Source organism: Protopterus annectens, chromosome 9.part0 (assembly GCF_019279795.1).
Source record: "Protopterus annectens isolate FY-2018-M chromosome 9.part0, PAN1.0, whole genome shotgun sequence".
Taxonomy (NCBI): domain Eukaryota; kingdom Metazoa; phylum Chordata; order Ceratodontiformes; family Protopteridae; genus Protopterus; species Protopterus annectens.
In genome coordinates, this window is record NC_056743.1 from 1942954309 (window position 1) to 1942970140 (window position 15832).

The window sequence follows — 15832 nt, forward strand, 5'->3', positions numbered from 1 at the left end:
CTCCAAAGCCAGCTATGAAGGCAGACTTGCGGCAGACGCTAAAAACAACCACAAGAATCTCCACGGCAATACCCAGGTTTGCTCTGAGTTAATACACAATGGTACCTCCTATACTGAGCCAACAGATATTGCCAACATACTGGCCAACAGATTCAGTGCCAACTTTACCACTCTCTCCCCCCTAAAAAGCCAATCACAATACCGGAGGAATGCCAGGCACCCAGCATTACTGCAGCACAGGTTAAAGCTGCATTGTCCAAGGCCAAGAATACAGCTTCCATGGGACCCGACAATATCACTGGATGTGTTCTGCATGAACTACAAAGTGAAATGGCACCACATCTATGTGTCCTGTTCAATCACAGCCTCACCTCAGGCTTTGTCCCTACCGAATGGAGCACTGCAACAGTCATCCCTCTCCATAAAGGGGGAAGGAGTAAATACCCTGGGAATTATCACCCCATTAGCCTGATGAGTCTGATATGAAAGGCTATGGAGCACATCATCATGGACCTAATTAACAGGGATATTAGGGAATATCCAAAGTCTACATCCCAAGCAATCTGGTTTTGTGAAAGGCAGATCAAGCCTGCTCAACCCGGTTGACTTCTTTGAGTCAGTCACCAGAGCTGTGGATGAGGGCAAGGCAGTTCATATAGCCTACCTCGATCTGGCCAAGGACTCCGATACCTTTTCCCACTCAGGAATTACTGACAAACTCACCAAACTAGGCATCAATCCCTATATCACTAGGTGGGTTACAAAGTGGCTCACAGATGGAGTCCACTACTTTCACACTGTGGGTTCTAAGTCAGAGTGCCGACCATTCACGAGTGGAGTCCCACAGGGATCGGTCTTGGGTCCTCTCCTGGTTGACATCTAAGTCTCAGACGTCCAGGTCAATATGGAGGGACTCTGGTTGACCAAGTTCGCAGACAACTGCAAACTGGGAGCCATTATTAACTCCCCAAGTAATGTAGACATCCTACAGAAAGGCCTCACTGAGACCAATGACAGGTGTCAAAACCATGGCCTTAAGCTTAATGCCAAAAAATGCATCGTCATCCCCTTTGGGAAAAACTCAGTTCCCACTAATTACCACATCAATGGGAGCTCACTGAACACTTAAGTCGTTATAAGAGATCTGGGGACACAGGTTGACAGCAACCTCTCCTTCAACCACCACATTGCTACTGTGGTCAGAATTCCTTCTATGTGGCACATCTCATTAGTAAGGGTTTTGCATCCAGGAAGAAAGAGGTCATCATATCTCTCTACTCTTCCCTCATAAGGCCAATCATCGAGTATAATGCTCCATTTGACATGTACCTCACTAGACGCATGCAACAGCTGGAAAGGCCACAAAAGTACCTCACGAAAAGGATCCTAGGCCTTAAACACATATCCTACACAGACAGACAAAAAAACTCCAGCTATTCTCTCTCTCTCTCATATAATCTACTAAGAGGCAATCTCTGCTTGACTTGAAAAGTCATGTCTGACCCAGCTCTGTTATAAATGTTACAGCTAAAGAAATCCCAACCCCTCCACACTACACACTCCAGAGACCTCAACCTCATTACCACAATCAACAGAACATGCTGGAGGGGCAGGTTCATAACCCAGAAACTGACCATGCTCTGGAATAGACTTCCCATACATGTCAAGCAGAGCACCTCACTGGCCCTCTTCAACAGAAATCTTGATGAGTGGATGGGAAATAGAAAGTTCACCCCGGGGATCACTGCAGTGGCTCTACTTGATAAAGGCAATGGGAACTAATGTTGGGTGGCACAATGCCAGGGCACTTCTATGGGCTAGGCTTGTAAAGGCTCCACGGCCATTGACCTAGTACACACCTATGAACCTATGATAAATGAAAAAGTGTTAAAATATTAAATTATGTGTAAACAAGCACATATGTAAAGAATATAGAATACGCTTGCAAGTACAGTTAATTGTAATAAAAGACCTGCACTCTTTTCATTAAGTGCTGTGGAATCTTTTACATCCACCTGAGCTACCACTAACTCAGACAGATGGGAACCTGGTTTAAAATCCAAAGGGCAGCACATACTGGAATACAGCACCACCCTTACACTGTGCTACAGTGTTAATACTGGCAAATGATCCAAGCATCTAGTGTAGGTACAGAACACCCACAATCTTTCAATCTTCTAGCATCAAAGACATGGGCTACCTGTTAAGCTGCAAGCACTGACTGGCCTTGCAAACCTCTTCACAAAACATTTCAGTGGACGACATTTGTACGGGTGCTCTGCATATCACTGAACACCTTTGCAAGGCACTACAAGCTGGATACAATTTTCAGATCAAGGTCTTATTTCAGGGCCATTACTATTTTTTCAAGAGACCCATCTATGGGGCCAAACATGGGCCTTTGTCTTATTGGTGACCCAGATGAAATTCCGTCAGATATAAAAGTTGCGTAATTTCCCCAGTTATAAATCAGCATGGGCAGCCGCATCTCAGTCACTGTCCCAGTCCTCCTTCCACCACCTCAGCATGGCCCATTCTTCACTGGGAGATGGTTCCGGAGTTATTTTTTTGTTTCGGTGTTAGGCGCAGCCTTACGGTAAAAGGGAAAAGTTGTGATAATCGGGGAAAGTCTTAGGTGACATGCCAACACACATCAAATGCTATCCAAGTATGTAATTTTCATTTTGTCCTAAACAACATTATCAGTCTCATCTGTTTTATGTTCTCTGGCTTTATCTCTGGACTTTCAGTTGTGAGTTCAGCCGTCCAGCCCAGAGGAGTTGACCACGAGAGGGAAACAGATGGTGAAGGCTCGGCAGCAGCAGACATGGAGCCTGCTTTACACTAAAAGTATCTATTTTCTCTTTTTTTATAGTCACAGATGTAAAAGGTTCACATGTTTCACATCTGTTGAAATATAGTTTACTAAAGACCAAAAAGTTAGCCTATGGTAGTCTGCGATATTTTTATATCCGGTCTACACAAATTTTTTTTTTTTTTTTTTTTCACAACAAATTCAAATGATCAGTAAATTTCAGCATTTCGTTATGGTAATGCCTTGGACAACAGCAATGTCATCAGATTACAAGGTGAACATGTGTGTACTTAGCAAGGAACCCTTGAAAATTATCATGTTTCCCCATTACTGACCTAAACCATCTGGAATTTAGCCTTTCATAAAACTACACTATAAAAGGTGTCAATTTATCCTAGGCTTCAGTAACTTCCCTACCACTTGTGGCAAATGTCAACATCATGCTCTTCCCAATACAGTACAGACAATGGCATTATGGGCCTTGACTGGTAATCTAATCACACGGGCCTTGGCTGGTAATCTATTGGGCACACAATGTACTTCTGTCGACCAATGACATTAGGATCAATGTCTAAACTGTGTGAATGGCAGAGTCTAGGGTACAAATGCTCATGTAGTCAGCAACTGCATGAGATGGACATGCAGACATCCTCAAAGGATTTTACAGAAAAAAAGTGGTAAACTGCGATCAGTGGAGAACACATATGCAGCCATCTTGGAGGGTCACACGTTAAGTGAAAACATTAAAATAAAAAACACATGACCAGTATTACAGCATCATAAAACAGCAATATCATAGGTTGGTAGTAGGCTATCGACCCTAGGGCCTATACAAGCCTAGCCATAATTCCCTGGCTATTTCTTCCCACAGTATTTACTTCCCTGGACCCCTGTCTAGCAGGGCAACTGACGTGATCCCCGGAGTGAATTTCCCATCTACCATCCAATCATCAAGGTTCCTTTTGAAGAGGGACAAAGAGGCTCTCTGCTTGACATGTATGGACAGTCTATTCCAGAGTCTGGGGAGTCTCTGCATCAGGAACCTATCCCTCCAGTATGTTTTGTTCATTGTGATGACAAGGTTTAGATCCCTGGAGCATGCGTCTCGGACAGATTGGGATTTCTTTAAAGTGTAGCATGTCCAACAGCTCTGGGTTTGACATGGCCTTGTATGTTAAGCAGAGATAGCCTCAGAGTAGATGACATGCGACAAAGTATAGGTAGAGTTTTTTTTAGATGGTCAGCATAGGGCATCTGCTTTAGGCCTGTGATTCTTTTAGTGAGGTATTTCTACGGCCTTTCCAGTTGTTGCAGATGTCTTGAGAGGTACATACCAAATGGGGCGCTGTATTCTATAATGGTTCTAATGAGGGAAGAGTACAGTGGGACAATGACCTCCCATTTTCTGGATGAAAAGCCCTTAGTGATGAGGTGTGCCACATAGAAGGTTTTCCTGACTGTTGTGGTGATGTGGTTAATCGAAGATAAGCTCACTGTCCACCTGTGTCCCTAAGTCTCTTATCACACTTTCGGTGTTTAGTGTACTGCCACCTATGTGGTAATTCACGGGTACATGTTTTTTCCCCAAAGGGGATAACTATACATTTCTTGGCATTGAGCTTGAGCCCATGGCTCTGGCACCAAGCATCTATTTCTGTAAGGCCCTTTTGTAGAATATCCACATCATTTGGAGATTCAATAACGGCTCCCAGTTTGCAGTCATCTGCGAATTTTATTAGCCGGAGTCCCTTAGTGTTGGCCTGTACTTCAGAGAAGTAGATGCCAAACAAGAGTGGTCCCAGGACTGAACAATGAGGTACTCCACTTGTCACTTGTCTGGAGCTGGATTTGGAGTCGGCTACTTTTACAGTCTGGGTTCTGTCAGTAAGCCAGTTGGCAACCCATCGAGTGACATAGGGATTAATGACCAGCTTAGAAAGTTTATCTATGCTTCCAGAGTGAGGGATGGTGTCGAAGGCCTTGGCGAGGTCCAGATAGGCTGTGTGGACCACCTTACCCTTGTCCACGGCTCTGGAGACTGATTCGATCAGGTTCAAGAGACAAGATCGGCCCTTCACAAACCCAAACTACGTGGGGTCCAGTGTTAGAAGGTTGCCAATGTCTTTGTTTATAAGTTCCATAATAATACGTTCCATGGCTTTGCAGATCAGGCTCGTCAGACTGATGGGTCGGTAGTTCCCGAGATCCAAAGTGGCTCCCCCCTTATGGAGTGGGATAACTGTAACTGTGCACCACTCAGTGGGCACAAAGCCTGAGGTGAGGCTATGATTAAACATGACACTTAGGTGAGGTGCCAGTTCATTTTGTAGATCATGTAGTACACAGCCTGGGATGTCGTCTGGTCCTATGGATGCTGTATTCTTAGCTTTGGAGAGTGCATTTTTTGCCTGTGTGGCCGTTATTATCGGAATTTGGCAATCTTTCAGTATTGAGATGGGCCCTTTAGGGGGTGAAGTTTGCACTGCATCTATCTGCTGGGATAGTAGCAATATCCTTGGGATCAGTATATTTAATGCCATTCTGTTGTAGCTCAGAGCAGATCTGAGCATTGCCATTTAGATTCTTGACATAGCTATAGAATGCCTTGTGGTTGTCTTTGGAATCTCTGGTAATTTTATTTTCATAACTAGCTTTGGAGGATTTTATGAGGGATCTCAGCTTCTCACCGAGGTTGGTAAGGGAGTTTTTTTTGCATCCTGGGATTTTCCTCTTTTCTGCAACAGTTTCTTCCTTTTATTGTAAAGTTTGTTTATGGCAAGGGACCACCAGTTTGGCTTCCTTTTTTTGGAGGAGATCATCTTGGTTCTATTGGGGATGGCACGATTCATGCACAAGTGGATGTGCGTGTACAGTGCCTTAGTGTAAGATACAGCAATCGAACATTCAGTTCCCGTGTGCATGGGTGTCATGAATTTTGTCAATTCTGACTTGAGTAGCATGAAGTTGGCTTTGGAGAAGTTTTTTAATGGACGTTTCCTTACTGGGGGTGGGATGTGGATGTCAAGGGTGATTAGCTTATGGTCAGACCTGACCAATGAGGGGGTGACCATAGGTGTGGAGCATCGATTTCCCATGTTGGTAATGACCAGGTCTAGGATACTGGAGCCCCTAGTGGGACTAAGGATTAGTTGAGCCACAGCATTGGAATTTATGAATTTCAAGAACCACTGGGCAAAGGTGTTGGTACACTAGTAGTTTTCCCAGTTAATGGCAGGGTAGTTGAAATCACCCAGTATTAGGATGTTTGGTAGTATCTTAATATTTTCCACTATCTTTAGAAAGGTGTAGTGAGAATCTTGGGGGCATGGTGGGGGATCTGTAGCAAGCTACAATTTAGATTGCAGTCTTACCTAGTGTTAGTTGCACCTGGACAATTTCAGATGCATTGTATTGGGCAACTAGCCTGGTGTTGTGAATATCCTTGATGAATATGGACACCCCTACACCTTTAGTGTTTCGGTCCTGGTTTGGTGGCCGAAACGTGTGGTAAGAGTTGTAGCCTGGTATTGCAGGGGTGCTCTCTGGAGCCTTGAACCAGGTCTCAGTTATTGCACAGATATCGATGTTCTCCATTTTTAGGAGTGCCTCAAAAACAAGAGTGCATTCTGAGGTTTAGACTTCTAGAACTGAGTAGCATTACCTTCAAATTTTGCATGCTTGTAACCTGTTATGGTGGTGGTTTTGTCCTTTGAACTTTGCCTAAAAATGGCACTATAGGGGTGGCAAGAGCCTTAGCCAGTAACCTGAATCCCAGAGGTGACAGGTGCAGACCATCTCTGGCAAAGCATCGTGGTCTGTTGATCATGTCGTCCCAGGCAGACAGATGCTAGATTCCCTTTGAATGAGACCAGAAGCTTAGCCAATTGTTGAAGTCAATCATTTTGTCCTTATACTGTGGTATCATTCTAGGCAAAGGCAGGATGCAACTCAGGGCAAGGGTCATACCTGCCTGGGCCACATGATACGAGAGCTCTTCCATGTCTCTTTTCATGTAGTCCAGGGAGGTATGCCTCAAGTCATTCACTCCAACATGGACAATGACAGAGTCATATTTGTACTTGTGGAGTGACTTGAGTGCATGCGTTATGTGGCGAATCCTGGCACCCAACAGTCAGAGGACTGTAATTTTCTCCTTGTTCAGCATTGTGAGTGGGACATCAGTGTGCCTGACTATAGAGTCACCTATGACTAAAGTGTTGGGTACATTGTTTTGCCTTAGGGGCTGTTGGGTGGCACACTGGTGTTGTGAGCTATGTGACACTTGTGATTGGTGTTTGTTTGCGTTTCAGCTTCGGAAGTCCTTGTTGCTTGGCCAGGTTAATGTTAAGGGCCTCCACATACGTGGGTTTAGTGTTGCTATGTGTGGGTGTTGGTGGTGTGGGTTTAGAAGGGCTATGTGTTGCTTGAGGTGTAGTGCAGGTGTTAACCTTCTCCTCTTGACTGTCTAGCACAATCTTGGGTGGAGAGAGCTTTGCTTCCAGTTTGGCTATGTAAGTGCATCTCTCGCAGGTTGTAGTGTTGAGTGGTAGGAGGAGAGGGTTGTCTGTGTACATAAGGCAACTGCTGCATTGCCCCAGTATGCCCAGATTCACCAGGTGGACAGAAGAAATCACTGGAAGCTGACCCTTGGACATGCCTGGTTTGGTGCTTTTTTTTTTGTAAAAGTACAAGAGCTGTTTTCCCTTACCTTAGCAAGGTACTTTGCAATTATAGGCTGTTCAGAGCCTACAATTAATTTCTCCTTATTAACAAGAAGAGTTGAGTGTTTGTATCAGTTTAAGACTTCATAGTGCTTTCCAGCAGGTTTTAAAGCAATTGCTAGTCACAGGGATGCTTAAAGGCAAGATGAAAAAAAAATGGTTTATCCTACACACTGCAGCGTGCACTAGAGGAGTTAGATGTGAAAGAAGGTAACTTAAGTTTTACCTGTCTAAAAAGTTAAGTTTTAGTGGAGAGTCACTATTTTAAAACAGCAAGATAGATTGAAAGGGGTGGTCACTTTTGTATTCTGGTACTATGAAATACAGTAGGATGGCCAATAAATTTAAATAGTTGAGGGGGAGTGATTTCACAAAATGATAATTTTGTGCTTACTCACACAAGCTAGTAAAAACAGAGAGGAAATGAGATATATGGTCAAATTAGCATAAGGGGAAGGCAACTAGAAAGACAGTGGTGTTTAAGAACATTACAGTAACTGGGTGGGAGGGTGGAGAAAAAGATTTCTGCCTGACTCACAAGAGACAGAGCTGTGGTCTCTCTTCAAGTTTTAATATGGAGTTAAAAGAAGAATACAAGTAAAACACAAGGTAAAGAAAACAAATCACAGTATTCAAAATAGAAAAAGGCAATAAAGTTATACAACAAATAAAAAGCAAGCTAACCTTTCCCTCACAGCTACTTCTGTTTATCTACTTATTTTACATTTGTTTACCAGGACAGTCCGACTTGGAACAAGCTAATTTTCGACAGAGGTATGTCTTTGTAATGTGGGAAGAAACCAGAGCACCAAGAGGAAACACACATGAACAGAGGGAGGAAATGCATACTCCACAGAGAAGGCACCCTAGCTGAGAAGCGAACCAGAGAACCTCTTGCTGTGAGGTGATAACGTTAGCTCCTACACCATCTGTTCTGTTCTCCCATTTAAAATAAAAATTGCCAGTCCCAAGAACACCTAATGCTATTACATGTCAAACTGAAGCTTAACATGGGTGTTAAAATTGTGTTATGAATGCATGAGTTAAAGTCTTTGTAAGTTAAAGAGACAGTCTGTTTTATTAGGAGTAGGCAATATGAAAAAAAGTTCAGTCATACCTGCCACCTTGACATCTTCCAAGTCCTGCTTCTTGGATAAAGGACAATAACAAATGCCATAAACCATAGGACCTGAGGAAAAAAAAAGAGAGAGAGACCTAAAAGCACAGTTCAAGTTATTTGTTCCATCTCCAAACTCATAACTGTGACTATAATTAACACTATATCCATTAAAGGACAGCCTGTATCTGCGTTTTGAAAATAAGTACCCATTCTACCACTACATAAATAACTACACTACTTCCTTCACTTTTTAATAATATTAGAATATTTGCACAGACAACTATTAGAACATCTAATTAACAGCAGAGTAATCTCTACTAACCCACACAACTGAACTGGCAGTGGACTCATCAACTTAAGAGTACCTTCACTCTCAGTTTGATAAAGGAAATGTTTTTGGCACTATCCTCTTTGACCTAACCAAACAATCTGGACAAAGTCCGTCACTCAAGACTCATGGACATACTACAGATTTTTAGTCTCACTGTGACTACAACAAGATGACACTCAAATATATCTGTTCAGTTAGATGCAAACTGTCAGATGGAAGTCTCACATCTTTTCCTCCAGTAAAGTATGGAGTGCCTTATGGTTCTGTGGTAAGATCTCATCTATTTCCAATGTCTCTGAATGAAACCATTAACCAATGTGGAGAATCTAAGCTTGAACAGTAGACTGACAATTTCACTACTCATTTAACAGACTACCATCTGCAAAACTTAAAGTTCAACTTACAAACCTCTGTGGATATAAAACAACCAGACAGAATAACATCAAACATGAAGCTTGGCAAACTACACAAAGTATTTCTAACAAAGGAAGAGCCACCATAGTAAATGCTTACCCACTCCCTTACCTCATGCACTATACAGATTGACTTATAACCTCATCACCCCTGCAGCACAAGCCTTAGTAGGCCTACAACAGAAAGTACACTTTTGCTGTTGGCTATCAAGCTAGAGCCTATCTCTGCCCATTTGTCTCCACCTCTGGTGTGCCTTCTGAGATCAGAATTCTATCTCCCAATGGCTGTTATTCAATTGTTCTTCACACACAAACTTTTGTACTTCCCCAATTTCTCCCTACTTACATATGGTATCATCATTTCAAAATACACCTCCATATATCCTGTGTCTTTGTGGGTCAGCTATTCAGCATATCTAAATTCAAAAACAGTTTTGGTCACTCCTAGTTCCCGGTAACTAAATCAGCAAACTTTGGCATAAACTTCCTCAAACCCTCAAGATGTAGCCCCTTTAGAAAACAGAAGTCTATGCTGAAAGACCACTTGAATTCCAACTGGCTAAGCAACTCTGCAGCATTCTATCAATACTGCTATCAGCTAAACGCTGATCTATTGGTGTGGAAGTTTGGCACAGAGGTGTAAGGTAATGCTTCACTATGCAAGTCGTCCTCAGTTTGATCTTCCCTGCCTACATTTGCCTACTGCATGATTTCAGAAAGTCATTAAACCAAACACTGCTTCCAAGTTATCCCTGAAAAAGGGACTGCATGTCCAGGGGTTTACCAGTTAAGAAATGCTTATGTATAATACCTAAACGGTTATATTTATTTATACAGCCTGTTACAACACCATCAAAAGTTCTACATCAATACATTCACAAAACTGAGTTACAATTTAAGACATTGGTTCTTTCCCTCAGTTGTAGACCACACTGTGAAGGAAATTATTTTGTCTGTATCATTGAGGGTACAAAGGAGTGCTTGAAATCTCAGGAAGGAAGTTTGCTGGAATGGGGAAAATACGTTATTGATAAAATTGTACAGAAGAGTAAAGCCTATAAAGAAGAAAAACAATATCTCAGGAGGACAGAAACCCATCATTTTACTGTACTACTATCAGTACTGAACATACAGACAAGAAATTGGTATGGGAGAACTCATTGCACTCTGCTCAACCTGGCAAAAACACACATGAGAGAATTGAGTGTAATGTGCAAAGCAACTTGACAATTTCTTTACATTTCTTAAATGTTGTGTTGTCTCACATGTTTTCATGCTACCTCACTTGAGAGTTGCAATGTTTTCCCATTACTTCTAAGTATCTGTTTGACACAAAGGATTACTGCCCCTCTCTAATACAGGGCAGACCACAGATAGAGAAAGAAATGTGCATCAGAATTAAATCGCGCTACAATCAATAAAGATACAAACCTGATCAATTATAATGATCTACAGACCTTAAGGTTAACTTTACAAAAAGCAGATGGCCAAAACTGCTTGGCTCAATGTTTTTTCTTCTGAACAAAGCACAGCAGTACTGCTTTCACATCTCATAAAAATGATTACCTGATGGAGGTTTGTCAGAAGATATCTGCATTCAGCAAAGCAGTAAAGAGGGTGCATGCGGTTTTAGGAGTTGTTTTTACAAAGGTTTTTTGAGTTTGCTACTGTAGTACAGAAAAGTCTAGAAAAAATACAAAGCCAGCTTTAGCCAGTTATGTACCCTGATAACAATAACTATTAATTAATTCTCCTATCACACGGTTTGTAACCTATCATAAAGGCCTAAACACCTGCACTGTCCCAACAAGACTTGACTGTGGACTACTAAAACTCTTGAGTAAAACCCTCAGATACCGAACTCTGCAGCTGTCAGATTCACCCACCCTACCCACACTGCAATTCCTCATCAGACTTGGCCACCTCAACATTCCGCACTACATGAAACTGTAAATCAGAACTCCCCCCCACACAATACCTCTTGAACCTGTCCCCTTCCAAAAAAAAAAAAAAAAAAAAAATCACTCCAAACCTAACTTCTTACACATTCCTTTTCTTCACTCAACACCCTCAATTCTCCCTCCTCACTGCATTCCAGTAATACCATGATGACTTATCACAGCAGCAAGACGTACCATAATAAGCATACTTCATTCTCACCATGGTAATTAATTCTCCAGGTACCAAGAGAACCAAGTAATTAATGTAGCCATCACATTTATCTATTTATTTTATATTGTTTACTGGGGAAGAGCATCGATGACAAAGTGACCAATTGAAGGCTGAGCCCAGGATCACACGAGCAGTAGATTTCTACGTCAGCATTGCATTAACGTATAAAATATAAGAGTAGTAAACTGTACATATACAGACAACAGCATATATAATACGTGAATACAGGAAACTGTGCCTTAAAGCCTTTGACTCATGACATTATAGGCAGTAGATGCAGCAAAGACAGGTGACCCATTTCTACAAATGCCTTCTTTCAGGCAACATTCCATTAGTCATTGCTATAATTTTGGGGCTAGCATTGAAGTAATCACTTTGTCATGATCAAACTGAATTCGGTACAGGACCCTGTAGGACACCACTAGTAGCCCCTAGTCTCAATAGACAGGTAACCTCCCCAACTTGACTTGTGTGCCGTTGTTTAACCAGCGTTCACCCAATGAATTGCATATAAACTGACAATTGATGTCACTAACTAGTCAAATTTTCCCTTACGTGGGACAGTGCCGAATGCCTTATCAAGGTCAAGATAAACAGCATGCTCTATCAGACCTTCATCAGTGTTACTCTAACTTCTTCAAAGAATGCTAATTAGTTTCAGAAGGCAAGATCCTCCCTCCACAATCCTATACTTTTCCATATCTAACAGAAGCAGACCTCCATGACACTTTCAGATAAGATCCATTGGGATTCTTTGAAAGGAGAGGAAGCACAGACATCCTGGAAGAAAGCTATGGTGGTTGTTAATACCTAAACATGGTAAAGACCCATAAGACCCAACTTCATACAGGCCAATTTTAATTTTAAACCATGATTATAAAGTGTTTAGGTCTACAATAACAAAAAGAATGGCAAAGGTGGTGTCAAAACTGATATATGAATCAATGTGGCTTTGTGGAGAGTAAGGCAAACATTTGACAACATTAACAAAATAATGATGATCCAGAGGGAAGCAGAAAGTAAAAATAAAACACCACTATTGTTAGTTGGTCTTGATGTAGAGAAAGCATTCAACAGAGTAAGCTGGGATTTTATAAGTAGGACACTGGATGCATTTGCATTCCCCCATACAATAATAAGGTTAATTAGGAGGGTGCATGATGGATTGGAGGCAAAAATTAAAGTGGGAAGGTTCCTCACTGATAAGTTCTGTATGAATAGCGGAACCAGGTAGGGGTATCCTCTTTCCCCTTTGTTATTTGCATTATATTTAGAGCCACTGACAAAGAAAATAAGGGACTCAAAAAATTCAGGGATACAATTGGTATGGTAATGAAGAAAAGTTGTCTTTACTTGTAGCAGATATTATTTTGTACCTGATAAAGCCAGAAAAGGGCATTTCAGTGTTGCTGAACATTCTGAGCCAGTTTAAATTTTTTTTCTGGGATATACAATTAATGAAGCGAAAACAAAGGATATAGCTATAAACCATGTAGCCACACATGAATTGGTTCAGCAATACCCATTATTTATGGGAACATGATAAAATGAAGTATTTAGGATTATGGGTTTAAAAAGATTCTGTTAAAACAGCTAAGGATATGTGGGAAGAGACTACACAAATGATAATAAAAAATGAGAAACTCTAAACTACTGTTTATGGATATGGATAGCAAGATACAAACAGTGAAAATGCTTTTAATCCCTACAGTTTTATATGCAGGTCAGGCATATTTTTATCAACCACATAAATTGTGGATAGTAATTAATAAAAAGAACTAACGGATTTTATCTGGAAGGGGAAGTGGAATAAGTTGATCCTTCCAAGAACAAGGTGGTTTAGTACTACCCGATTTGAAGGGATATTTTAAAGCTACACAGTTAAGGCTCACATACACAACACATGCAGAAAGCTAGAATGCAAAGTGGAAAGGGATGATGATGAAGCAAGGAGGGGGGAATTCAAAAAACAAGGAGAAAATTGGATTTTGAATGCAGATCCTTAAGAAGAAAACAACAGCCATACAGAATATTATAAAATAGCAGAAAGTACTCCGAGGACTAAGCCAACGTGAGACTAGAGAAAGATTCTAACAATGCGGATGACTGTAATTAAGGGTACACAGAATAGGCAAGAGGGGTTAAAATTTATTGGAGAAAACCAGCAAAGGAACCAAGGTATTGGGAGCAAATAACTAGAGAGGTAAAAGTAACAGAATGGGAAAAGGCCAAAAAGACATCTAGACTGCATGCTACAGACTGCCTTCCCTATCAGCAACTGACAAGAGTACAGGCAAACAGAAAGGGATAGGGAGAATCCAAAGTGAAAGACCAGCACTGGTAGAGTTTTAGCGGAATCTGGATCAGAAGCTGCTGTTAAAAAATGGATAATTAGTGGACATGTAAAATATTGCATGATAACTATAGAAATCAATCACAGGAGGTTAGAAAATATTGGGAAGAGAGACTGGATAAGCAATTCATAAGGAAACAATGGAGGACGTATGTATGGCTCTCAAATATGCAACAAAGTCCAGAAGATTTAGGATTTTTGCTTGGAAGTGTTTGCATAGGTATTTTTTATACCCCAAGCAGATACCAAAGTATTTTCCTCAGGCAGAAGGCAAATGTTAGAGACGTGATGGAGAAGAAAGGGGTAATTGGAAACATGTTTCAGGAGTCTAATGATTTGGCATACTTCAAAAATTCCCTACAGAGTACTTTGCCAGAAATACTGGGTGTAACTAAAGAAATTATTTTTGCTGGATACAGGATCTAAATTTCTTAGACATCGTAAGGCCTTGCCAAGTTTAATTCTAGTGGCTGCCAAAAAAGCAATTACTAGAAAATGGAAATCAAAGTCTAACCCAACTATATTTGAAGTATTAAATATTGTAAATGAGATAAAAGAACTGGAAGTGGAATTTTTAGAAAATAGAAGCAAATTACATAGAAAAAAATGAAAATGTGGGAATAATACATGCAGAATAATGTTTTGGAGGAGGAGTGAGGTTTAAGGGAAGACAGGAATTGATCAATTTATGTAATGTTGGATTGGTGATAACTGTATAAACAAAAATGTGTGCTGCATAATGGAGTTGCATTGTGTTTTTGTAGACTTAGAGAAAGCATACGACAGGGTGCCTAGAGGGGAGTTGTGGTATTGTATGAGGAAGTCGGGAGTGTCAGAGAAGTATGTAAGAGTGGTACAGGATATGTACGTGGGTAGTGCGACTGCGGTGAGAGTGACAGATGCGTTTCAGGTGGAGGTGGGATTACATCAAGGATCAGCTCTGAGCCCTTTCTTATTTGCAATGATGGACAGATTGACAGACGAGATCAGACAGGAGTCCCCATGGACTACGATGTTTGCAGATGACATTGTGATCTGTAGTGAGAGTAGGGAACAGGTGGAGGAGACCCTGGAGAGATGTAGATATGCTCTAGAGAAAAGAGGAATGAAGGCCAGCAGGACTAAGACAGAATATATGTGTGTGAATGAGAGGGAGGATAGAGGAATGGTGAGGATGCAGGGAGCAGAGGTGGCGAAGGTGGATGAGTTTAATTACTTTGTATCAATAGTTCAGAGTAATGGTGAGTGTGGGTACAGGCAGGATGGAGTGGGTGGAGAAGAGTGTCAGACGTGATTTGTGACAGACTAGTACCAGTAAGAGTGAAAGGGAAGATCTACAAGAGGGTAGTGAGACCAGCTATGTTATATGGGTTGGAGACAGTGGCATTGATAAAAAGGCAGGAGTTAGAGCTGGATGTGGCAGAGTTAAAGATGTTATGATTTGCACTGGCTGTGACAAAGGGTGGACAGGATTAGGAATAAGTATATTAGAGGGTCAGCCCAGGTTGGAAGGTTTGGAGACAAAGCCAGAGAGGCAAGATTATGCTGGTTTGGACATGTGCTGAGGGGAGATGCTGAGTATATTGGGAAAAAGATGCTAAGGATGAAGCTACCAGGTAACAGGAAAAGAGGAAGGCCTAAGATAAGGTTTATGGATGTGGTGAGAGAGGACATGCAGGTGGTTGATGTGACAGAGCAAGATGCAGAGGACAGGAAGAAATGGAAACAGATGATCTGCTGTGACGACCCTAACGGGAACAGCCGAAAGAGTATGAGGATGCGTGCTGCATAATGTTTATAACTTTGAACATGTTAATATGGTTTGTTTGCTTTTATATAAACGTATATTTGCCCACATCTTAAGTGATAATTCAATAAAAGTATTAAAAAATAAAACTATTCTGCCA

The 15832-nt window shown here is 41.4% G+C and overlaps 1 protein-coding gene across 2 annotated transcripts in view; it reads right to left on the minus strand.

Annotated features, from left to right (window-relative positions):
• Positions 1–15832, minus strand: part of RNASEH2A (ribonuclease H2 subunit A) — an 859137-nt gene that overhangs the window by 425180 nt on the left and 418125 nt on the right. For both annotated transcript variants that reach the window (XM_044084751.1, XM_044084750.1), the window contains exon 2: positions 8654–8725. In XM_044084751.1, the coding sequence (XP_043940686.1) occupies positions 8654–8720 (67 nt within the window). In that variant the 5' untranslated portion in view covers positions 8721–8725. The remainder of the gene's footprint in view (positions 1–8653; positions 8726–15832) is intronic.